Source organism: Anser cygnoides, chromosome 24, assembly GCF_040182565.1.
Source record: "Anser cygnoides isolate HZ-2024a breed goose chromosome 24, Taihu_goose_T2T_genome, whole genome shotgun sequence".
NCBI classification, from domain to species: Eukaryota; Metazoa; Chordata; class Aves; order Anseriformes; family Anatidae; genus Anser; species Anser cygnoides.
In genome coordinates, this window is record NC_089896.1 from 1,081,332 (window position 1) to 1,105,750 (window position 24,419).

At 68.2% G+C, this 24,419-nt stretch overlaps 1 protein-coding gene across 1 annotated transcript in view; it reads left to right on the plus strand.

Moving 5' to 3' along the window:
• The first annotated feature begins 3,904 nt into the window (after nucleotides 1-3,904).
• FOXO6 (forkhead box O6) overlaps nucleotides 3,905-24,419 on the plus strand; it is a 29,376-nt gene continuing 8,861 nt past the window's right edge. The window contains exon 1 of the mRNA XM_066982510.1: nucleotides 3,905-4,378. Within this exon, the coding sequence (XP_066838611.1) occupies nucleotides 3,932-4,378 (447 nt within the window). The 5' untranslated portion in view covers nucleotides 3,905-3,931. The remainder of the gene's footprint in view (nucleotides 4,379-24,419) is intronic.

Sequence of the window (24,419 nt, forward strand, 5' to 3'; positions counted from 1 at the left end):
TTTTCCTGAGAACTTGTCGATTTTGCTGCCATTTTCTCCAGGAAGAAGTCTAGCGGAATCACTTTGACTTTCTTGTTTCAGCAGTGTCAAAATGTTTATTCCGATCATGTCAAAACACCAAGCTCATTTCTGGAAAGTAAAAATATTTCATTTTTGACTTTATCATTTCGTTCGCTTAACTCCCAGTTTATGTTCCGTGAAAGCATTTTTTTAATACGCGCCGCCCGAGATCCTTTAGCGCCGCAACGCAGGGACGCGGTGAGGAGACGGCTCCCCATCACACACCCGACTCCTCAAAGGCCCCGGTCAGCAGTCGGGCGATCCTTCATTTCGCAGGGCATGCCGAACGCCTGGCTTTGCCTTTCAGCACAGGGCAGGCAGCTTGCACGGGCAGGCACCCTGATCTGCCTCGCGGACGGCCCCTGTCCCTTCGGCTGTTGGTGGCTCTGTGCCCAAGCCCCGCCGCCCTGGTTCGTCCCCAGGGAACAAACGCTGCAGGGCTCAGCGTGGTCCTGGGGGTCCCGGGGGTCCCGGGGGTCCTTGTGCTGCGGGTTCAGCCCGGCTTCGCAGGTGCCTTGCAGCAGCCCAGGCCCGGAGCACCCCGCAGCCCCCCGGCACTGGGGGGGTCCCTCCGCCGGCTGCTGTCACAGACCTGGTTGGTGCTTTCTGGGGGCAGCGCTGGCACAGGGCAGTCACAGCCACCTTCTGCCACTTCAGTTTGCAAGGGGCAGCTCACGTGTGCGGGGCAGGAGCCCACCGAGCTGGCCCTGCTCACCCTGTCCCCACCGAGCTCCGTGTCCCCTTTCAGCCTCGTTCTTCCCACCCCGGAGAGGGCGGGCACCTTGCTGGGGCTGGAGAAACGCAGGGCACCTCTCCTGGAGCCTCAGCTTCACAGGATCGGCCAAGGTGCTGAGCGACATGATCATCACCATCAATCATCATCATCATCTTCATCTTCATCATCATCTTCATCACCCAGAGAAAGGTGGAGCCAGCGGAGCTGGGGGGCGCACCACACCCCAGCGGGAAGGGTTTGCCCAAATGCTGCTGGAAGCTGCCGGGAAAGGAACAGATTTGGCAGGCGGGGGGGTGGCCCCTGGGGACACACAGCCGGCTCCGACGGCGGGGACAGCCCCGGTCCCACCACGCTGCATCGGGAGCTGGGGCGGTGCCGGGCGGTGCCGCGGGGTGCTGCAGGGTGCCGCAGGGCGCTGTCACCCCCGTGGTTAGGACACGGGAGGGCAGCCGGGGTGACAGGCTTGCGTGATCCCGGACCGGCCGCTTGTGCAATCTGGGGAGAAGCTGGCACAGCCTGAGCTAACCGGCCCTGCTGCCACCTCCAGCGGGGCCGGGAACCTCCACCTGCCGGCGTGGGACAGGGCTGGGGAGGGCCTCCAAAAATGCCAGCACTCACCCCCCTGCTTCGCCCAGCACGGCCACACGGTGCCAACACCCCGGGCGGCCGGGCATGCCCACGGGATGTCCCCGCTGCCAGCCCCGATGTCACCGGGATGGTGGCACCGGGTGCCCCCATCCCTGCTCCCGAGGCTGCCTCTCGCCACGCAGCGATGCACGAGCAGCGAGGCCTGCTGCTTAACGGGCTGGTGGCAGCGTGCAGCCGCCTTAATAGAGATGCTCCCGCCTGGTGCCAGGCGGTTAAGTGATAATTAACCAGGTGCTGGGGAAGGTGATGCTGGAAGCCAGCCCTGCGCTGCTGCCGCCGGTGCCAGCAGCCTCAGCTGGGACGCGCTGCCCCTGCCCGGGGCACAGACCTGTCCCTCCCAGCACTGCGCCTCCACCCCGCAGCGAGGGGCTGCACCCTGGGCACCCTCACCTCGGGGCCGGGGGCTGCCGAGCCTGGGCTGGGACCCCGGGCGTGCCGGGAACGGGAGCGCTGGGCAGCTCGGGTGGCTTCAAGGCGCAAGGAGCCACAAAGGCGCCCGGCACCCGCCCGCCACCCGCAGCCCAGCTGTGCGCGTCCGTCCTTGTCCCTGCCGGACTGCTTCCCGGGGGGAAACTGAGGCACGGGGTGAGGCAGCCCGGCAGCCGCTGCAGCACCCGGTCCTGAAGCCACAGAGGGCTCTGCCCGTGCCAGGCGAGGGACGGGGCACCCGGAGGGCTCCGAGCGGTCGCAGGGATGGGGGCACCGCGGGGCTGCTGGGGAATGTGAGTGGGAGCTGGGGGGCAGCGGGAGGGCTGGGGACGGGGCGGGAGGAGGGGGAGAGGGGCGCGGGAGGGAAGGGGCAGCGCCAGGCCCCGCGTGGGTAAAGGTGGGTGGAGGAGGGGGTCGGGGGCAGTGCGTGGGGAGAGGAGATCGGGGCTCAGGGGGCCCAGGGGTTGGGGCTCAGGGATCGGGGATTGGGGATCTGGGATCAGGGGGATCAGGGATCTGGGATTGGGGATCAGGGATCTGGGATTGGGGATCAGACCTGGGGATCGGGGCTCAGGGCTCGGTGGGGTCAGGGATCAAGGACCGAGGATCAGGGACCGAGGATCGGGCCCGGGGATCAGGGCGCGGGGGACCGGGGATCAAGGACCGGGGACCGGGGATCACGGCTCAGGATCGGGCCCCGCACGTGGCGCGCCCACCCAGCCCGCGGGGCGTGGCTTCGCGCGGGGGGCGTGGCTTCAGCCGGGGGGCGTGGCTTGCGCGCGGGCCGCGGGGAGCCCGCGGGGGCGTGGCCTTGCGGCCGCGGGGGCGTGGCCTGCCAGCGGGGGTCTCCCCCGTCCCCTCCGGCGTGGGCGTGGCCGCGGCGGGCGAGGGGGCGCGTCCCGTAGTAAAGGGGCGTGGCCAGGAGTAAAGGGGCGTGGCCAGGAGTAAAGGGGCGTGGCCTCGCGGCGTTGCCCGGGGCGACGCGCGGATGCGGCCGGCTCCGTGACGTCACCCGCGGGGCGGGGCGCGGCGGGAAGGGGGGCGACCCCCGGCGACGTCCCGCCGGCGCCGCGCCAATGGGCGGGCGGGGGGGAGGGGGCGTGGCCGCGGGGCGCCTCCCGCCAATGAGGGGGCGGCGGCGGGCTCGGGGCAACAATGGGGGGCGGGCGGGGCGGGGCGGGGCGGGGCGGGGCGGGGGCACCACGTGGGGCGGCGGGGCCGGGGGGGGTGGGAGGGGGGCGGCACCGGGACGGCGGCGGGGCAGGGACGGGCGCGGGCACAGGGAGCGGGGCCGGCCCCGCCCCGCCCTCCCCCCGCCCCCCCCCGGGCCCTCCCCCTGTGTCACGGCGGCGCCCGCATTCGCGGCGGAGCTGAGCGCCGAGCACCGGGCACGGAGCACCGGGCACCGGGCACGGAGCGCCGGGCACCGCGCACCGAGCGGGGCCGCCCCAGCATGTGGCCCGCCCGCCCCGTGGCGGCAGCGCGGCGGCGGCGGCGGCGGGCAGGTGCGCGGCCGGTGCGCGGCCGCTGAACCGGGGACCGGGGCGGGGGGGGACACCGGAGCCGCCGCCCGCCGCCGCCCGCCGCCGCCGCCGCCCTCGCCCGGCCCCGCCGCCTGACCCGATGGACGCGGCAGCGCCCGCAGCCGCCCCGGGAAGCGCCGCTCCGGAGCCGCCCCGCGGCTGCTGAAGCCCCGTCTGGCCCCGGGCTGGCGGCCCCCGAGGAATATGCGGCGCCCCCCCCGGCCCGCCGCCCCCGTTAACCGCCCGTTGCCCAGCGCCCAGCCGGTCGCTGCCGCCCGGTAGAGCCCGCACGGACTCGGTGCCTTCGCACCCGCACCCGGACCGGTGCCCCCGCCCCCGTCCCCGTCTCCCCCCGCCCCGGAGCCCTTTCCGCGCTCCTCTCCCTCTTTTTTTCTTTTTATTTTTTTTAATTTTTTAAAAAAATTTTTAAAGATTTTTTAAATTTTTGGGTGGAAACCGACCGCAACTGCTGGTGGGGCGGGGGGTGGGGGGGGAGCGCAGCGCCGGAGGTGAGGGGGGGTGGGGGGGGGGGACCATGGAAGAAAAGCTCCAGGCGCATCAGGTGGAGATCGACCCGGATTTCGAGCCGCAGAGCCGGCCCCGCTCCTGCACCTGGCCGCTCCCGCACCCCGACTTCACGGCGGAGGACGAGGATGGGGCCGCGGCGGGGCCCCCCCCGGCGCTGGCGGCCGGCGGAGCCGAGGGCACCGAGAACGCGGCGGCGGCCCCGGCGGAGCGCAGAGCAGCAGCAGCCGCCGCCGCCGCCCCGCCGCCGCCCGGGGCGGACGTTGGACAGCTCCGCAAGGCCAAGACGTCCCGCAGGAACGCCTGGGGGAACCTCTCCTACGCCGACCTCATCACCAAAGCCATCGAGAGCTCCCCGGAGAAGCGCCTCACCCTCTCGCAGATCTACGACTGGATGGTGCGATACGTCCCCTACTTTAAGGATAAAGGGGACAGCAACAGCTCCGCCGGATGGAAGGTACCCGCGCCCCCCTTCCCACCCCACCCCCCGCCCCCTGCCCCGCCGACCGACTTTGCCCCGCTCCCGGAGCCCCCCCCACCCCCCCCCGCCGGTGCTCGGTGGCCCCGCGGCCGGGGTCGGGTTGCGGGGAGGGGAGCGGGTGCGTGGCCCGGCCCCGTGCGCCTCGTCCCCGCTTCGCCGGCTGCGCTCGGGCCGGTGGCGGGGCAGAGCCGGGGCGCCCCGCTCCTCCCCGCCGGGGGGACGGCGGCACCGGGGCGAGGGGCGACCCCACCGCCCCCCTGCACCGGGAGCTCCGGGGGGGACGGCTCTGGGCTGGTGGCCGGCGGTGCTGGGGGTGCTGGGGGCTCCCAGCCCACCGGGGCGTGCAGCACGCGGGGTCCCCTGGTGTCCCCGGGCAGGTGTCCCCAGGCTGCCTCGCGCCCCAAGCGTGGCTGCACGGGGGCTGCGTCCCCTGCCCCTCGCAGCCCCCGCGGCTCCACGCTCACGTCCCCTGGCCCCGCTCCGGTCAGCGTGTGCGAGCCTCCCTCCCCTGGCTGTGCCACACCAGAGCCAGCCGAGGCCACTGGAGGCTGGGGGGGGCTACCCTGACCCCCACCCCCCCACCCCGCCACGCTGCCGCTCTCCGGTTCCGTGCTGGGCAGGGGGAGAGAGCGCCTGTGTCCAGATGGTGTCAGTAAAAAGGAGACGGTTTCTCTTAAGCCCTCCCCTAAGCCCTGTCACCTCCAGTGTGATTAGTGTGTAACGAGGCTCGGGGGCTCTAATGCTGCCCTGCCGCGCTGGTGGGCTGACCTCGTGCCGGCACCGCGCGCCCCCGTCCCCTGCAGGTGGCCCAGCCTGGCTCGGCTGCTCGGGGGGCTCTTTTGGGTGCAAACAGGGCCCTTTTGGGGACAGTGAGGCCAGATGCTGCCTGTCTGTGCCACCTGTGGCTGGGCTGTGGGAGGTGGTGGTGCAGGTGGAGGCTGTGCTCGTGCTGGGTGTGCAGGGGCAGCGGTCCCGGAGCAGCCGTGTCCCCGTCCCGGAGCGGTGATGTCCCCGTCCTGCGCCGTTGGGAGCTGTGGAGGAGGCAGGAGCAGGCGCTGGTCCCGTGGGTCTGCTCCAACCTGTGCCTCCGGCGAGACCTGCATGGCCTCGGGCACGTGTGGGGGGAGCTGGGTGTCCCCAGGGCTCCCACCCGTTGGGGACAGCGCGGGGACACGCACTGAGCGGGCCTGGGGTGCACGGCGAGATGCTCGCTGTGGCTCTGGGCTGGTGGCTGGGAGTGCTGGGTGTGCTGGGGGCTCCCGGCAGCAGCTCCGGTCACTGGGGTGTGGAGCATGTGGGGGTCCCCTGGGTGTCCCCAAAGGGCAGCCCAGGCACCAGGACGAGGGGACGGGGCCGCGTGTGGTAACAAGTTTGTGTGCTGAGCCGTGGATGGGGACGGGGACGTGTGTGCCTCTCGGGGCCGGTGCTGGCACATGGGAGGTGGGAAGTGCCATCGAGCAGAGACTGGCAAAGCCCTCCCTGTCCCTTGTCACTGGGGTTCAAGCCACCCACAGAGGGGTGACCGGTGTCCTCTCTGGGTGTGCAGGGGCTCAGACAGGGCCACGAGGGGACGGTGGCGCTGCGCGGGTGTGTTGGTGTGGGTGCGCGAGGCGGTGGGGGCTGCCTGTCCGGGGCTGCCCGTCCCGTGCCCACCGGCACTAGCTCCGACTTCTGGCCTCTGAGCAAGGACGGGCTTTGCAGGCAGGACCCTCGTGGTGTGGCCTCACCCCCTGCCAGCTGTCACCCGGCTGTCCCCTCGCTCATCCCACCAGCGCTGCCGGCACCCCAGCCATTGGCCTCCCCCGGGGAAGCCTCCAGCAGGGAGCGCGTGGGAGCAACGCCGGGCGCCCAGCTCTGTCCCTTGTCCCCCACGCCCTTCCTGGTGTCCCCTGTCCCGTGGGGCAGGGATGGCGGCTGAGCTGTTTGACGTCTGGTGCCAACCGAGCCGCTCGTCCTGCGCGGGGCATCGCGGCTTTAGTGCGGGGGCTGCGTCGGCCGGAGGGGCTGCGTGGGTGCACCGGGGGGGCTGAATGGGCGGCCCCGCACTGCAGAACTGTGGTGGTGTCAGGGCACGGTGGTGGTTTGGTTCATGGGGCTGGGCGTGCGGGGGGACCTGGGGCCGTGCTCCCGGTGTGTGGTGTGCCCGAGGGAGGAGCTGCGTGCTGGGGTGGCTCTGCAGGACGGGGACCTGACGCTCTCCAACTCGTCCTGGGGAGCCCCATCGCCAGCCAGAGCGGCTCTGTGGTGCCTCTGCCGCTGTCCCCCGCTGCTCTGTGGTGCTGCCTTCCTCGTCCTGGCACTGGAGCAGTCTGCAGGGACCCCCTCACTTGGTTGTCACTGCCTTGGACACCGCTGTGCCGGGGGTTAAGCACCCGTGTCCCTGCTGGCTGTGCCCTGCCCAGGGCAGGCTGGCAGCTCGGTGAAGCCGCGGGAGCACCTGCAGCGCCGGGCAGTCAATTTTGTAGTAACGAGCTGCTCAAAGCTTATTAAAGAGCCCCTGGAGATGCCACGTCCCTCCTGCCCCAGGCCTGGGAGAAGCATCGCAGATTTAAAGCGTTTCATTACCGAGCACAGTGGCATCAGAGGGGGGTCTCGGGTAATGGGCTGCTTCTTTAATTAGCTCCTTCGCAGCCTCCCCATGCTGGGGAGAGCAGATCGCGGAGGTCGGAGAGCCAGGCCGAGGGCTTGGCTTCCCTGCGGGGTCTTGGGTTGGGCTCTGCCACCAGGACTCCATCCCACACCCAGCCGGCCACGGGGATGCTGCATCCGCACCCAGCAGAGGTGTCCATGGGGGCCGCACTCCCCCAGGCTGGTTCCGTACCTCGGAGGGGAAGGATGCCAGCGCAGGTCGTGTTTTGGGGTTTTACAGCAAGGTAAACCGAGGCACAGCACCTAAACGCTTGGCCGTGCTCAGCAGCGGGACCAGGGCCCGATGGGGCAGGGGTGCTCCGGCCCCGTGGAGGATCCCAGGGCTCCGGGTGCCGCAGCGGCTGGGCTGGTGCCGCGGGCACGTGCGCCGGGAGCTGCTGCTGCTGCTTCCCGATGCAGGGCAGCAGGCGCCCGTGACTGACAGTTCTGCTTAATTAGGGAGTTGTTATTTTATCAATTCCAAAGCGCTTGAAGTTTTCTGCTCCAGCTCACGCTTTCCACTTGTTAATGGGAAACCAACACCCTCCGTCAAAAAGGCAGCGGCACGGATGCATTTTAAAGGTTCTGCTCGCTCCGGTTTGACATCCAAAATATAACAATCAAGCAATCAGCTGGTGGATGCCTGTTTGATGCGGCTCTGACAGCGCTGCAAACCTTAATTTCCCAGCCCTCCCCTCCACCTCCTCCTCCCGTACGGCGCCGGGGCTGCAGCGTGACGGCGGGCAGGGGCATGGGGACACGGGGTCCCGGTGGCCTGGGGGAGCACGGGGCCTCTGCAGAGACCCCCAGTGCTGCTGTCCCCATCGTGGGGCGCAATGGGAATGAAATGGGGAGAAAAAGGAGTAGAAAAGGCGTTTGGGTGCGAGGATGGCGCAGGGGCCCTGTGCTGTGGGGTCAGGGCGCGCAGGGGGCTCGGCTCCTGGTCCCTTCCTCTCCATAGCGCACATAGCTCCCTTGTAGCCCCCACAGTGGGGACAGGGCCAGGCTCCCCCTGACACACGGGGGACCCCAAACCCTTTGGGCATCCCAGGGATGCAGCGGGGGCTCCTTGCCTGTCCCTGTCCCCAGCTCGGCGGCTCACTCAGCCCCGAGCCACGGTGACGCGCTCCCGTGCACCACGGTGCGTGCCGGGGGCATGGCCACGAGGGATCCCCCAGGATCCGCTCCTCCTTCGCACCTTGCTCTTTTATCTCGTTCTGGAGATTTTCATCTTCCTTCCCTTTCTTATTTTTTTTTTGTAATTTTTTTCCCCCCTCTCTTCTGGAATCGCTTTTCATGCAGCGCTAACTGCTGAAGTAACACAAACCTGCTAAATGGTCCGGCTTTATGATAGCATAAAAATGATACTACAGCAGTGAGTGGGGCTTTATTAAACCCAAGGGAAAGGCTCCAAATGAACAGCTTGCTCCGCTCTTAGCTTCCCCCCCCCCTCCTTATTTTTAATAACCGCTGGAATATAAACTACAGTTAAGATCCTGTGGAGTAGACGAGCGCTTGCAGCCCGGCGCCCGCTCTCTGTCTGTCTGTCCATCCGTCCGTCCCCACGTGTGTGTCCGTGCGTGCGTCCCTCCCTCCCGCTCGCCGTCCGCAGCCCGGTGCCGTGACGTGAGTGCCAGATTCCTGGGCTGGGAAACGAATTTCCTGGTGCTTGGCTTTTGTACTTAAAAGGCCTCGTAAATATTTTGTGTGGACGCCGTGCCCCAGCGGAGCGGGCTGGAGGCGCGGGAGCTCCTCGGCCGGGGGGGGGCCTGGGCAGGGTGCTGCCACCAGGAGCTTTGCTTTGGACGCTTTGCTAAAAACCCAGGGGATTTCCGTGGCAGCCTCTTCCCTACCGTGTGTGGAGGCAGGGGCAGGCCTCGCACGCTGGCCCCGATCCCTTGGTGCAGTTTTTGGCTGGAGGGCTCTGCGTCGCACCTATTGCCACCCGTGGGGGCACCCCCAGCCCCACGCTGACCTCTCCATCCCCGCTGTCATCCCCCGGTCCCTCTGCCTCCCTTGGCTCACACGTGGCCGCGGGGATGCTCGGGAGCCAGGCGCGGCTCTGCCGGGGTCTCCCCGCCTGCATTACTTTTAATTAGCCAGACGCTGCGCGCCAGCTCTGCTCTCCTGCTGAAGGTGCCTGATTAGTGCCGAGGTGAAAGGCACTTTGGGTTACGGAAGGACACTCGGAGAGGCTTGCCTGTCTGCCGCTGAAGCTCATTTTGGACAGCATCTGTTCATTATTATGTGCTGCCTTGGCCGCCCGCCAGCAAGGAGAACTGAAAGCACGGCACAAAGATTGCTTTCACCCGCCGGGGGGGCGGAGGCGGCCGGCGCTGGGAGGGGGCGCGGCGGCGGCGTGGGTGCCGGGTGGGGACCCCCGGAGCGGGCTGGTCCCTTCCCTGCCCAGCCCCAGGGTGTCCCAAGCTGCCCCCAGCTGTGGTCTGGCCCGGGGTGTCTGGGCCCTTGGGGTGGCCACAGTGGGGCTGAGCAGTGGGGTCTGTAGGGGTGGCTTTTTCCAGAGTCTCCCCCACCTCCAGCGCTTTGTTCCCGCTGTGTGAGGGGCGCAGCAGCTCCCGGGGCTGTGGGACAGGGGAGGTGTCCCAGGGGTGCTGGCAGTGGGGACACGCGCGGTGGTGCAGGACGGGTGCTTGGTTTTGCTGCCTGGGCTCCAGCATGGCCAGGGCACAGTGAGCGATTCTGCGGGGAGCCCGCTGCATCTGCACGTGCTTGAGCACGCACGCGGCGGCTCAGCTTGCACGCCGTCCCTTGCACACCCGCGTGTGTGCACATGTGGTGCACATGCAGCCCCGCTGTCCCCCGGCCACGCGTGTGCACGTGCGCAGGGCTCGCCACGTGCGCTCCCATGTGCGTGCACGCCTGCACGTTGCAGTCGGGCACGCGTCGTGCGTGCAAGGGCAGCGCGGGGAAGGACTGGGAGGGCACCCCCGGAGCCCGGCCCCCTGGGATTTGGGGTTGTCGGGAGCGTCCCCGTGTCCCCGGGGGACAGGGAGGGGTCGGGGCCTCGCTGCCGGGTGGCGGAGGCCGGGCTGCTCTCTGAAGTCACGGCTGCGCCTCGGCAGGCGCTGGGAGCTGAGCTGGGAGCCGAGAAGCCACCTTTGGTTTGCTGGGAAGAAAAAAATGGGGGGGAAAGAAAGAAAAGAAAGGCGAGGGTTGTTCGAAGCCGCCTGCCACCTGGCGCGGTGCCAGCCCGGGGACGCTCCGGAGCAGACATGCCAAGCTGTAATTGCAGACAGGCTCATTTCAAGAGACGAGACGGTTATTTTTAACTCGCGTTAAGGTAATGCACTGATCTCCAGCCTGCTGGTTCAAAAGTTCAGCCCCACCGTGTCCCCACCCCCAGCTCGCCCACCCCTCACCGCTGCCCCCTGGCTGGGGGCTCCTGGAGAGCGTGGCCCTGTCCTGGAGCATGGCCGGGCCCCCCCTGCGCCCCCCCAGGGCAGCCTCTGCCGTGCCCCCGGAACCTGGCTCCAGCCCTGCGAGCAGAGGAGGCGGCTGCGGCCCCGGGTGCAGGGGAGCACCCAGCGGTGCCGCCCTGGGGACCCCCAGGCCGTCAGGGTGGTGCAGGGATGCCGGTGACCGTCCCCATCTGTGGGGTGCCCCCAGGCTCGTGGCGTGTCCTCGTGGTGGAGGCTGAGCTTCGGGGCCGGCCGCCGAGCCCCATGCGCCTGGTGCCGCGAGTTGGTTCGCAGCGGGGTCCGCGCGCTGCGGTGCTGGAAACTCATTGGTGGTGGGGCAGCACGAAAAACAGGCACTGGGATTTTTAATTCAGATTTTTTTTTATTATTATTTCACCTTAAAATGTGTCACAAAGTGCCGAGGGGGCTGCTCCTCTGCTGGGGAGCCGAGCTGTCACTGGCGGCAGGGCAGGGAGCGCGGGGACGAGGCTGGCGCCTGCTCCCCGAGCCCCTGACCGGAGCATCGGAAAGCAGAGCGGAAACCCCCCCCGGGGTACCAGCGAGACGAGAGCTGCAATTAGCGCTTCGCCTCCCTTCAGCCTCCCCTGCCAGGGGCTCAGCCACAAGGAGCCGGCGCGAATGGAAGCTCGGGGTGCTCGCGAGCGGGAGCAGCCTGTCTGTCCGTCTGTCCCCGAACGCCCTCGCTCTCTCCTCACCCCGCTTCATGCTGTCAGCAGTTCGCGAGCTGTCCCGGAGCTCCCTGCGGCTCTGAGATCCTTTTGTCCTCGGCCGTCGCGTGGCCGGGATCGCGGCTGCCGGACGTGGCTGCTTTTGGGTTTTTGGCAGAGCACGGTCCGAGGGGACCCAGGGGGAGCTGGGACCTGCTGGGCCGGGAATGCCAAAATCCGGCGTTTCCCGCATGCTGCACGGAGTTCTGCCGCTCGCCGGGGCTCGGTGCTGGCCCACGTGGCTGTGCTCCGGCTGCCGGGGCCGATAAATCAGGGGGAATTGCTCGGTGCGTCGGCGGGGAGCCGCGTGCTGTTGGTAATAAGTTCAAGCAGGATGGCACCGGGGCTGCTCCTGGGCTGTGACCCGGACAGGACATGTCCTGGCTCAGCGCACGGCCAGCCCCATGGGGGGTTGTGCGCTTCCATGCGTCCACGTGTGCAGATCGGGGCTGTGCGGGGACCATCAGCTGCATCCAGCATCCGCCGCCGCTGCACCGGCGAGGCCTCGAGCATCCCCGGTGCGGGGCCGCCCAGCTGCTCTCGGGTCCGGGTGCTTTTGGTGCCGCGTCCCCGGCTGCCAGCGCCGCGCTCCGGCCCCAGGTGCAGGGCGTGTGCGGAGAAGCAGGCAGGGAATTAACAGGCTCGAGCAGCGACAGGCTCATAAATTTGGATGTTTTTTTTTTTTCTTCTGAGTCTGTCAAACCTATGTCTGTCCCAGGGATGTAAGACAGCGTTTTATTGCTGCCTGCTTGATGGTTGTTCCCTTCTCCTCCGCTGCCATGATTTATCTCTGCACTTTGCGCTGATTGGATTAGAAGTTTAAATGCTAAGGGTGCATAACAATATATTTTTCTTATTAATATTAAAAAATCATTATTGGATTTTTTATAGTTCTGTTTTGAATTGAATCCCCTTGCTTGATTTATTCTCTCTCCCAGAGTAGAATTTAATGCTAATAGGAACAATCATTGCTTTGTTTTGAATCTTTGACTGTTTGGAAAACTTTCCCTGCAAAGGGAAATTACAGCATTATTAAGAGTCCATTAAAAGAGGGTTTGCCCATTCCTGGCTATTACCTGCGAGCTGGAGAGAAAACAAAAAAAAAAAAGCAAAGACAAAGAGTCTCTTCTGTAGGGCTTTCTGCTTACACCCTTCCCTAGGTGTAACGCAATTATCACGCCAATTATTGTAATCAGCTCTATTATGTTGCAGGTATTAATTGCAGGTCCCATCGGTTAGGTTTCTTGTGGGATGCCGGGCCGTGGACACGCACACATCACGGCTGAGCCTGACCCGTCCGCGTTGACCTGGGCACGGGCGGCGCAGGGGGGCTCGGCCGGTTCCGAGGGGCACGGGGGGGCACGGGGACGGCGGTGGCCGGCTGCCCGCTGCAGACTTTTAAGAGGAACGGGAGAAGCGCGGCAGCAGCCCCGTCCGATGCTTTTTGCCGCGGTGCCGACGGGCGGCGGGTGCTGTAGCAGCACGGCGGGGAAGCTGAGCCCTCAGGGCTGTGAAGTGGCACCGGAGCTCTGTGCCCCAGACTGTGCACCCCGCGTGCTTTATCCTGTGTCCCACACTCTGCGCCCCAAACCCCACATGCTGCACCTCAGAGGCTGCAGCTGCAGTCCCACTCCCTGCACCCCGAGCCCTGCTCCGTGCACCCTGCATGCTTCATCTTGCACCGTGCAGCCCTGTCCTGCACCCTTCATCTTGCATCCTGCACCCTGTACCCCAAACCCAGCACCCAGAACCCTGCACCCCACACTCTGCACCCCACCTGCCCAGCCCCACAACCAGACGTTGCCCCTTGCAAGCCTGTACCCACGCCCCTTGTGCAACCCGTACCTCGAACCCCCCAGTACACCCTACTCCCTAACCCCACACACCGAGAAACCCACCTGTGCTCACTGGGCACCCCGTACCCGCACCCCACCACTCTCCTACCCCCACCCAGCACACCCCACACCTGCAGCTCGTCTCCCACCATCTGCTCCTTGCTCCTGCCTGCCCTGGGCCCTGTTCTCCCAGTGCAGGGGGTGCTGAAGGGGACAGTGGGGACCTCAGGACGTGCCTGGGACGCTGTGGTTGCACAGGATCACTGCAGGGTGCATCAGCTGGGGGCGAGCTCCTGTCCCCCCGCGCCTGCCGGATCCCGCGCCCCATCGCTCCTGGCCCGGACCATGCCCAGGGGCCTGGGGGTGCGGTGCCACCCCCAGGGTGTGACAGGGTCCCCAACACCCCTGCCCACAGCCCCCGCGTGCGCGACATGTTTGGAGACCATGGGGAGCCCCGTGCCGTGGGGATGCTGCTGCCGCTCCCGCTCACCCCGCGCTCCCACGGCGCGCTGCCAGGCCTGCAGAAGAGTTTTTCCACCGCTGTGGCAAATGCGGGCAGCAGAACAGAAGCCCTCAGTGTAATGAGAAGATGCCAGACGGGTGCGTCAGAGCCGGGGCTGCTCGGGGCGAACCCAGCCCCGCCATGCGCCCTCCCTGACCCGCGGCGGGGGCAGCCCCCAGCCCTCCTGCGGCGCTGCCCGGAGGGGGGCGAGCCCCACGGGGCCAGGCTGCCGTCACCCCACGTGCAGGGGCATCCCCCGCCCTGTGCCAATGCAGCCCCGATGCAGGCGCCGTGTCCTCAGGCGTCCTCCCCGCTCTCTCAGCCAGGCAGCGTGGGGATGCTGGCGTTGGGCTCTGCTCACCACCCCTGCGTTATTTCATGGCTGCCCCGCTCTTGTTTTCGCTCTGCGATGGAGTCCGAGCCCGCCATCGAGCAGTGGCTGCGTGGGGCAGCTGCTGCCCGGGGCCCTGTGCTGGCTGTGGGGCCATGGGGGGGATGGCAGCGGTGGGGGGCTGAGGACAGAGGCATGTGGGAGTCCCCAGGGTGCGCAGTGCGGTCCTGGCTGTGTCCCAGCACGTGGCCTGGCCCTGGTCCCACTTCTGCTTGTGGCTTCTCAGAGGAAGGGGGGACTGGATTTGGGCACCCCCAGTGCAGGGTGCAGGGCAGGGGGATGCGGCTCTGGGTTTGGGGGTTTGGGGAGATGTGGGTCCTGCACCAGCTGGCGTGGGTCGCACCGTGGGAAGCCTGGGGTGCGGCACGGGGAGGTTTGGGGTGCGGCACCAAGCAACGTGGGGTGCAGGGCTGGGAAGCACGGGGTGCTGCTGCTGCCATGGGGAGGTGAGGGGCAGCGATGGCCTCGGGCCCCGGGTGCTGTCCCCTGCCCCCTGCCCTCCCCGCGGCACGAATCCTGCTCCTGCCTGCCCGAGCGAGCAGGACCAGGGGGCTGCTGTAATTATGGTGCGCTCTGAATAATTCATGGCCGTTCCCAACAAAGCCTCTCCCTGCCCCAGCTCCCCCCACGCCGCCTGGCAAGCGCCGGCTGGGGCCGGGGGGTGCTGTGAAGGGCGGTGAGGTGGGGACGATGTCCCCAGGCTGTCTCCATCCCGGAGAGGTCCCCGTGGTTGTCCCCTCCCCTACCTTCCTTCTTGGCACGGTGCTGGTGACCGGCACAGGGACTGGGCGCTTTGGGGGTCTTGGCACAAGCGCTGAGTGCCCTGAGCCGCCCCTGCAGGGCCAGGTTTACCCTGGGGGGAGGCTGGGGCCGAGTTTTGGCTGCGGGGCTGGGGGGGGCTCCTGGCACGAGCATCTGTGAGGCTGGGAGCCGCCAGGGGTTAAATGAAATAAAGCCGGTGTGAAACTTTTGGCTCGGGAGCTGCAGGCAGAAAGTGCATTTGTAGCCGCAAGTGGCCGCCTTGAAGACAATCCAGATCTGTCTGGGAGCCGTCTGCTGCTAAAACCCTTTGATCCACTTACTCCTCCCCGGGGAGCTCCCTGCAGCGCTGCTGCTAATGCCCCCGTGGCGACAGGGGCTTAGCTGCCAGACGGCTGCAGGAAAGCCCCCCCCGCCAGGGGGGCGGCAGCAGCAAAATGGGGAGAGAGGGGCTTCGGGGGGCAGGAGGGATGCCTCCAGGCTGTCTGCCCCACTGCGAGGCTCGGTGAGGATGCTCAGTGCCAGACCCACGGAGGTTTTGCTGTGATGTGAGCCGAGCGTGCCCTTGCACCTCTTTGTCACCACCTCTGCACCCCCCGGCAGGGCCCGTGGGGCAGCTGTGCCCCCGTGTTTGGGCTTTATCCCACGGGGCTTGTGCCCGGCCTCACTGTGCCCAGCTGGCAGACACGGGGATGGGGGCGTGGAGCTGGGTTTTGAGCCAGCTGGGGACCCTTTGCTGGTGCGGAGCCTTTTCCGAATAGGAAAAGGAAATTTGGGTCAAATTTGGCCCATTTGAGAAAAAAAAAAAAAAAAAGAAAAAAAAAAAGAGAGAAAAGTGGCAAAGGGCAGAGAGGAGGCGGCCCCTGCGGGGTTAGGTGGGATGTGGGTGGTTTGGGGCCACGCTTTGATTTGACTTTAGGAAGTGTGCAGAGAGCGTGGAGCTGCGCCAGCTGCTGGGCACGACCTCGCCTCGCACCTCCGTGGGTCTGGGGGCTTGCGGGGTGCACCCGGCCTCCCGCCGGGCCCCGCTGCGGGCGGGCGACTTTTGGATGGACCCAGGGGGCCTGGAGCAGGACGGGGCCGTGGGCAGGAGCAGGGGCCCTCTGGGGCTGCAGCCGCTGGGCTCCGGCACGGCGCGGTGCTGCCCGCGGTTTCGGAGCTGCCGAGCGTCCCCGGCGGCGGCACCTCCGCCCCGAGCCTCGGAAAAGGGACGGAGCGGCCGGGGATGGTGGCGGGGGGCAGGCGGCGGGGGGCCGGAGGTGTGAAAGGAGGCGACGGCGGAGCGAACAAAGGCCGCATTGAGCCCCGGCGCTTGGCCGCCCCGCCGGCAGCGGAGCAGGAGGCCGGCCAGGAAAAACAGGGCCGGGAGCGGGGAGCACATCGTGTCCCTGGCTGGGGCCGCCGCAGCCCTCGGTACATTCTGTAGCGGAGGAAGCTGGCGCGGGGACGCGCTGCCTCGCCGGCCAGCCCCGCACATCTGACCCCGGCAGGGCCGCGGGTGCTGCACCCTCCGACCACGCTAATTGTCTGCTTAACGACCCCCCCTGAGGCCGGCCGGACCCCTTCTCCCGCCCGCGCTGGGGGGCCGCAGGCTCCTCGCTTCTGGGTCACTGCAGGGGGAGGAGGGGGGGGGCGGCTCGCAGACAGCGAGCGGGCGCCGTGCCCAGGAATTCGAGGATGGTTTGCAGGCTGCTCTGCCCAGGCAGCAGCGTCTAATTCAATTAGAGCTCGGTGTCACGCAGCCGGGAGGCCGGCAGCGCGTGGGAGCGGGTGGGGGCCCCCGCGGGGATGGAGCCCGACTGAAGGGCTGCCAGGTCCCCCGGGAGACGCACGGATGTCACCGGGCTCCCCCCCAGCCCCCGGGGGTCGGGGTCCCTGTGTGTCCCCCCGGCCAACCCCTGGTGTGCGCCGGGCAGGAGAAAGCGGGTGGCATCGCCCTGGTGGCAGCTGCCTCCCCGCAGTGCTGGGGGGGTTCCCAGGGCTTCCCCCCTTATCCCAGCCTCATCTTCCTCCTCCTCACTGCCCTCCCCTCTCCAGCCCCCAGCCTGCACCCCCCAGCTCCAGCCCAGGCCCCACAACTCCCCCCCAAGCCCTATTGCAGTGCTCGCCCCACTCCCGCCCCGCCAGGCAGAACCCTAACACCAAAATTAGCGACCACGAGGGCCGGATGGAGCTGAAACCCACATGGTTCTGCCTCTCCCTGCACGCTGGGGCCTGCTTGCCCCTCGTGGCCCCGTTCTGGTTCCTCCCGTCCCTTTGCCCGGCGTTTTGTCACCCCTGGTGCTGGTTCGCAGGCGGGCTGTGCCAAGCAGAGGCCGGGCAGGTTTTTGGGGTATTGTGCTCCGCAGAGCCCCGTCTGCACCGGGAACAGCCCCGAGGGCGCTGGCTCCTCCAGGTGCCCTGGGCGAGGGGGGACCTGGCCCCACTGCAGCACCCACGGCGGGGCTCGGGGCGGCCCCGTGGGGCTGGGGCAGGGCCAGCGGCTCGGGCGGGCTCCGGCTGATGCAATTCTTGCCGTGGCAGGTAGCGCTGCCGAGCTCCCGCGGGGGCGGCAGGAAGGGGATTGTTGTGCTCCTGTTGCTCTGCAGCATCCCGCGGGGACGCTGCCGCCTGCCCAGGTGTGTCCGCATCCTGCTCGCGCTGCTGATGTCGCTGGTTCACCCCGGAGGGGAATTTGGGGGGCTCCGCTGGGGGAGCAGGGGCCGTGCACACCTCTTCCCCTGCCCCCTCTGTTCTGCTTCGTCCCTGTGTGGCAGCGAGTGCACCCCAGAGACTTCCCCGTGCATTTCTTGTCACCCTGTAGCACCTGGGGGGTGACACCCTGCCTTGGGGGGGGTGGCGCATCCCCACCGGGGACATGCAGCTGGGGTTTACAGCTGGGAAAGTTTGGGGCATCTGGGGAAATCTCGGGGTGTTCCTGGCACTTCTGAGCCCTGGGAGGGAAAAGCAGTGGCTGGGATCAGTCCGGGGGTGCTGAGGGGGGAGCGAAGCCCCCGGCCGGGCGCTGCGGGATGCGCTGGTGCTGGGGGGGGCTTCGTGCAGGGGGACCCCCCCCTGCCACCCTCAGGTACCCGCGGGATGTCGCCGGCCCCGCCGTTTCCCTGGCAACAGCGATGGCATCCCGAGCACCTCGAGCAGAGTTCCCCTGCATCCCGCGATGTCATCAGCCGTTGCCCGGGTAACCCAGCATCCGCAGCCGGCCGGGCGCGGGGAGCACCCGGCGCGGCCGCCCCAAAGCGGGGCGAGGGCCGAGGGGCGAGGGCCGTGCCCGGGCTGTGCCCGCGGGGGCCGTGGGTGGCCGCGGCCACGTGGTGGGGACAGGCTGGCGGGCCCCGGGGTTGTGTTTTCGGGACCCGCGGGGGAAGACGAGGCACGTGGCCCGGCAGCGGCTCTGCCTCGTGCTCGGGAGCCCGGCGGCTTGGAGGTGGAAGGGGAGAGGCGGCTCAGGGACGTGGTGCCCACCCCGTGCCCTATCCCGTGTCCCATCCCATCGCCGCTGGGCTTGTGGGGTCGGTGTTCCTAAATGGTGAAAAGCCAGAAGAGGCTGAAAAAAAGGGTCTGGGTCAATGGCAATTCCCTTTTGTGATCACCGGCGTGCGCCTGCTTGCAGCCAGGTGCGGAGCAGCGGCCTCAGGGAGGGCACTGGTGCAGCTCCAGCCCCAGTGGCAACCCCCACCCAGAGCCCCAGGCTGGTTGGACTGGGAGGAAACTGGAGCCTGTGGTGCTGCCCCCCCCCCCTTATGTGGAGCACCTGCACAATAAATGTCGCTGGTCCCCGCTCTCATGGGAGCACGGGGGGGGGGGAGGGCCGTGAGCCCCCCGCCCACCCCAGGCTCGGCGGCTGATGTGCACGGGGGAGGCCCCCCCCCCCCGTGAGTAAGCGCGGGCTGGCGAGACCCCGGCGCGAGGAGCTGCGGGGGCGGCGGGGGGGCCGCAATTAGCAGGTGCGAGGCAAGCTGCTGCCGGCGGGGCAGCTGAGTCACCGCACCGCACCGCCGGCTGCGCGCCTGTGCACGCGCACGTGGGCGAGGGGGGGGCCGGGTGGGGAGGGGCTGCATGGTGGGGGGTGTGTGTGTGTGTGTGTGTGTGTGCCACGCAGGGGTCTCACCAGGGGCACACGTGCGTGGGGTGACGCGGTGACGTCCCGCTGCCAGCCGGTGACACCCCCGGCACCGGGGGTGGCCTCCCTCCTCCCCAGGGCTGGCGGGGCCGCAGCGTCCCCAGCGCCCCGTGGTCCCGTGGTGGCCTTGACCCGCCGAGGTGACATTGACCCGCCGAGCGTGTCGCCTGTCTTGGCCCGGCAGGATGCCTGCAGCACGGGGGCTCTGGTACCCCCCCTGGTGTCGCCCCCTCTCCCAGCAGGGGCTGCGTGCGGCTAGGAGACGCTCGATGTCCTTCGGGTCCCTGCGGCACCGCGCTCGGCGACAGCTCACCCGTGCAGGCTTTGCCTCCCCCGTTCTGCCCGTCCCGGGTGGGCTCTGTCGGGTGGCACGGGACTTTGTGCCCCCCACATCCCATGCACCGGGGGTAGCGATGGGAAAAAGGGAGCTGGGGGGGCTTGGGGGGACGTCAGTTTGGGATTTTTTTTTGGTGGTGGGTATCTGCGGTGCTGCGTGCGCCGGTGTGGGCGTGGGGCTGGCTGGCAGGGCTGATGTGGGGGCAGGCCGGTGCAGGTGGGGGGGAAACGGGGCAGATGGGGCCGTGCTGGGGGTGCCGGCTGCAGCGGGGCTGCCGGAGACATTTTGCCTCCAGCTTTTCCGCCGCTCTTTTCTGGAGCCCTGTCACCGGCTGGGGCCGCAGCCAGCCCGCAGGGTGCCGGGGCTGCGACGTGCAGCAGGCGGAGCCGGGCAGGGAGCGGGGACAGGAGGGGGGCGGTGGGGACAGAGCAGGGGGACCCGGCATCGCCACTGGCTGGGAGCTGCGCATGATTTTACACAGACATTTGTCAAATAGGGACCTCTTGCAGCATTTCGCATCTCTGCGCCGTGCAGCCAGGCCCCGTGCCAAATGTTCTCTCCTCTAGCCCAAAGGCTCGGCATCCCCAGCCCTCCCCTGCCCACCTGTGGGGCTCAGACTTGCACAGGTACCTGCTCTGAGCTCTTCAACAACCAGGTCAGTTTTACCAGAATAAAGCTGGGGCACAGAACGTGCTTCACCAGGAGGGATACAAGGCAGCGATGTCCCCGCGGCCCCAGCCACCCGCCTGGTCCCTGCCTGCCGCAGGCTGACGGTGATGGTGATCCCAGTGCTCCCAGTGCTCCCAGTGCTCCTAGCTTGCTGGCAATCCCTGCCGGCATGGCCAAACCATCCCCTCGCCTCCAGGAGCAGGACATCAGGGATGGTGCAGGAAGACATTGGGGATGGAGCAGGGTATTTGGGATGGAGCAAGGAGGACATCGGGGTCGGAGCAGGACGTTGGGAACGGTGCAGGGAGGACATCAGGGATGGAGCAGGAGGACATTTTGATGGAGGAGAAGAAGGAGGGTTTGGTTCCACAGGAGCAAGGACTTGCTGCTGCTCTGAGCATCCCCACCATGGGGGTCCCAGGGGGCCAAGGGGCCATGGTGAGGCCGGGCAGATCCAGAGCAGGGCAGGCTCCCTCCTGTGGGTCCTCAGGGACTTCTGTGCCCCGGTGCATGGCCCCGTGCCCAGCTTCCTGGGCCGCTTTTGGGCACAGTCCAGCTCCAGAGTAGATCACAGCCCAGAAAGCAGGAACACCGCATGGCTGGGTCCCGTGGTTCCCTTGGGAGAACCCCCAAAATGTTTTTTTTTGTGGGGTTTTGCAGCTCCGTCCCCAGCCAGCTGTGCCCTGGTACCTGGCTGGGGGGGCAGCCAGCGGGGAGTTGAAACGGTACCCGAGGAAAAGGGAGCGTGGCTGCTTTAATTATTTGGCTGCGGTAAGAACTTGGTGTGGAGGAAATTGAACCCAGGGGAAAAAATACTGTAATTTCATGCAAAAATTACATGGCAGCTCCGTGTGATTTACTGCAGCTATTTTGGTGGCCAACTCTGGGGTGTAATTAGAGTATTACTGGATAAGTGGCTGATGGTGGAGAGGGTCTTTCCAAGGCGTCCCAGCCGGTGTGGAGCAGTGGAGGGGTCCGGGCAGGCTGGGGCTGGGGCGCTGGCAGGGACGCAGCAGCCCCTGAGGGCTGGGAGCCTCGCTGCCTCCAGCGGGAGGCAGGCGCCGTGCACGGCATCCCTGGTGGTGCCGGCGCCCTTGGGACCCCGGAGGGAGGCACCGGGGCTTCTCCAGCTCTGGGGAGTCTTGTTGCGGGGTGAAAGCACGGCTCTGTGTGTTGGGTCCCTTGGGGAGCGGTGCTGGTGGGATTTCCCAGCGCGTGGAATTTGTGGGGCGCCGGGGGAGGACGTGGTTTGCTCCGGGGCTGGCTCGGTGCTGCATGTGGGGCTGGCTGGGCAGAGCTGCCAGGGGGCTGCAAAGGAAGCGTGGCCTGACCCCGTGCCCACCCCATCACCTGCAGCCACCCCTGCTGCTGCTGCCCACCCCACGGCATCACCGTGGGACGGGGGCACATCAGAAGCAGGGGCGAGCAGCGGGCTCTGGCATGGGCTGGGCACTGCCACCAGGTCGCAGCGTCTGGCAGGGGCAGGCAGCACCAGCACACGGCTGGGGCTCGTCTGCCCCACAGCCCCCTCCCAGCACCCTGCCTGCCCCCCTTCCCTCCCTTGGCTCTGCGCTATGGGGCAGGGACGTGGAACTGGTGGGGCTGGAGGCTGGCACCGGGCCGTATCCTGCGGGCACGGACCCACAGCCGGGGCTCAGCGACCCACCTGGGGGACCCAGCCCTGTGCCAGCCGCCCTGGGAGGCGAGTGCCATGTTCGTTATCCAAGTCTGTCCTGCGGTGATCTAACGAGCCCTTGGGGAGCAAGTGGGGCGGCCCCGAGGTGCTCGGGGATCGGAGGCAGCGCAGCAGCGCAGGATGGCAGCGGCGCAGGTCGCTCCCGCAGCGTGCACCCCAGCAGAGCCCGGCAGTGTGGGGATGGTCCCAGCAGCATGGGGACTATTTTGGCCCCTTCTGACCTCAGTGCACCTGGGAGAGGCTGTGGCTGGAGGAGGAGGTGGCCCTGGGGAGGCCCTGGTGGGTTTTGGGTCTGTTCCGGGAGAAGCCCCAGGCGCTAGCCAAAGGAGGAGTGGAGCACACCCTGGGGTGGGCTGCGGGAGCTGCCCGGGGGGAGGGGGCCACCTCCTTGCTTGGACCCTTTGGGTGGCAGCCAGCGTGGGCTCAGCCTCCTTCGTGTCTGCTTTGGCTGAGGCTGGGTCCTCCCTGTCCCAGCCCCGTGCAGCTCCTGGGCAGCGCCGCCAGCCCCAGGGCATTCCCGCACCCATCCCCAGGCACCCCCATCCCACGTTCGGGCACCCGGGTGCTGCCTCCAGCATCACCTGGTGCTGTCCCCATGCACCTGGCCTCGTCCCCTGAGCCTCGTCCCTGACCGGGGAGGACGCTGGTGCTGTGCTTGTGCCCCCAGGGGCAGCGGGGAGAGGCTGTCCCACCGTGGGGGGCTCTCAGCGCTGGGGACGAGGCGGGGGCATGGGGAGGATGCTTTTTGGAGGGGGCACGGAGCGACGGCAGCTGGCTAAAATAAAATAAATCGGCTGCCATGGCGACGGACACACTCCCACTGCACAACTCGTAGCAACCAGCTGTTTGGCAGCGGCGGTAACCAGGGCCGGGAGAGGGATGCGCGGCCGCCCCGCGCCTGCCTCCCCTGCTGCCACCGCTGCCGCCACGAGGAGCCTCCCGAGGATGAGGCTGGCAGAGGCCGACCTGCCCCCTGCCGCCCCCATGTCCCCTACGGGCAGCCCCGGTGTGTGGGGAGCGCCGAACCGAGCGGCCGTGTGCCGTTTGTCCGGGGGTTCGGCACCCACCTGGGGGCTCTGGCCCCCACCTGGGGGTCCCAGCTTGTCCCCGCACTGCGTGGAGGCTGCAGCGCATGGAGGCTGCTGCTGGGGGCTGTGGGGCAAACGCTGGGCACGGGGGGCAATGGGGGGCAGGCGGGGGCCGTGGCTGGGTTTGTGTCAGTGCCTTTTCCTGATGGTTTGAAAATAGCTGGGGCTGCTCGTGGCCACGAGGGGAGGGAGGCACAGTGCCAGCCGCGATGCTCAGGCCCTGCCGCCAGGCCCACAGGGGCAGCGAGGGGGAGCGCCCAGCTCCGCGGGCATGGCGGGGCCGGGCTGGGGCTCAGACCCACGGCTGTGGGGCAGAGGTGGGGCAGGGCCCGCTCTGAGATCAACACGGGGGGCAGGGGGAGCAGCGGGCCTCCTCCTGGCTTTGGGGGCTTGGGGTGGGGCTGGCGGGGCCTGGCAGGGGGAGCGGTGCCGGTGTCCACCGGGAAACAGCGAGGTCGGTGTGGGGCACGCCGTGACCCCAGCATGAGGTGTGTGGGATGTGCCCAGGCTCCCAGCCCCTCTCCTGTACCCCAAAGCATGGGGCAGGCCCGGAGCCAGCCTTTGCCCCACGGCAGCACCGATCTGTGGGGCTGGGCAGGGCCAGGCCCCCGGCACCTGATCCCTGCCGGGCCTGGCCCAGCTCTGCCCCACCTGCATGGGGCCTCCCCGAGCCCCAGCTGCCCCTCTGCCCCCCCCAGGGGTGATTAGCGGCCCCTAACGAGATGCTGGCAGGGCTTTGTCTGACAGCCTCACGCTGCCCGTAACACAGGAGGCAGGCGAGGCCCAGCACCGGCCGCGCCGCCAGCCTCCAGGCTGCCGCCGGCCTCCTCGCGTGCCAGCCACCTGCGACGGAGGGCTCGGGACGGCCGCGGCCCATCACGCCTCTAATGGGCGCCTGGCTCAATTAGCAGCAGTCAGCCCGGCTCTGCTCAGCCGGTGCGCTGACCCGAATTCGCTCGCCTCTGCTCGGCAGCCGCCGGCGAGACCCCCGTGGTGGGCGGCTGCTCCCGCACGGTGTGGGGCTCCCCGGGGAGGCTGGCGGCCTCGCTCTGCCCCCCCAGTGCCCTTCCCGGGGGCGCCTGGCCCCCCCTGGGCCCCCCTGCCCTGCCCGGCTGCAGGAGCGGTGCTCGGGAGGACGGGCTGGGGAGGGCGCTGGGTCCCCATGGGGGTGTTGTGGGGCATTGCGGGGGGTGGCTGTAGGGTGCTGCAGAGACAGCTGTGGGGCACAGCTTGAGGTGCTGTGGGGCAGCATCGGGGGCTGGCTGTGTGGCTATGGGGCAGGTGGCAGGGGGTGCTATGGGGCAGTAGCGCCAGCAGCTATGGGGCAGCATGGGGCACATGCAGCCGTGCTGCGTCCCACCGGCTGGAGGGCTGCCAGCTCCCAGCAGGTGGACACTGGGAGAATGGGGCAGACGCTGGAAAATTCATTATGGAAGAAGGGAGCAGTGCCTCTGTCCAGGCTGGTGAGGGCAAGCCTCCACTGGGCTCCCTGCCTCCTGCAAGGAGTTGGTTGGGGTGGCACCGGGGGCACGAGCCCCCCGTGAGCATCCCCACCCCAGCTGCTCCGTTCTCTGCCTCACCTCGCCCCGCTCCTGCCTCCCTCCTGCCGCCGGTGCCGCTGGCAGCTTGGGCAGGAGGCAAAGTTTGGGTTCCCCCAGCCGTGGTGCCGCAGAGCCACCACCGGCGGTGACAGGGGTGGCGTCCCCGCTCCCTGCCGGCACCTGGCAGTGCTCGGTGGCGGGAGGTGCCGCGGGCACCAGGGGCGCTGCCACCCCCTGGCACGCGGCGCTGCCACACCGTGCCGCTGCCATCTGCTCGCCAGGCAGGCGTGGGCCGCGCGCGGGA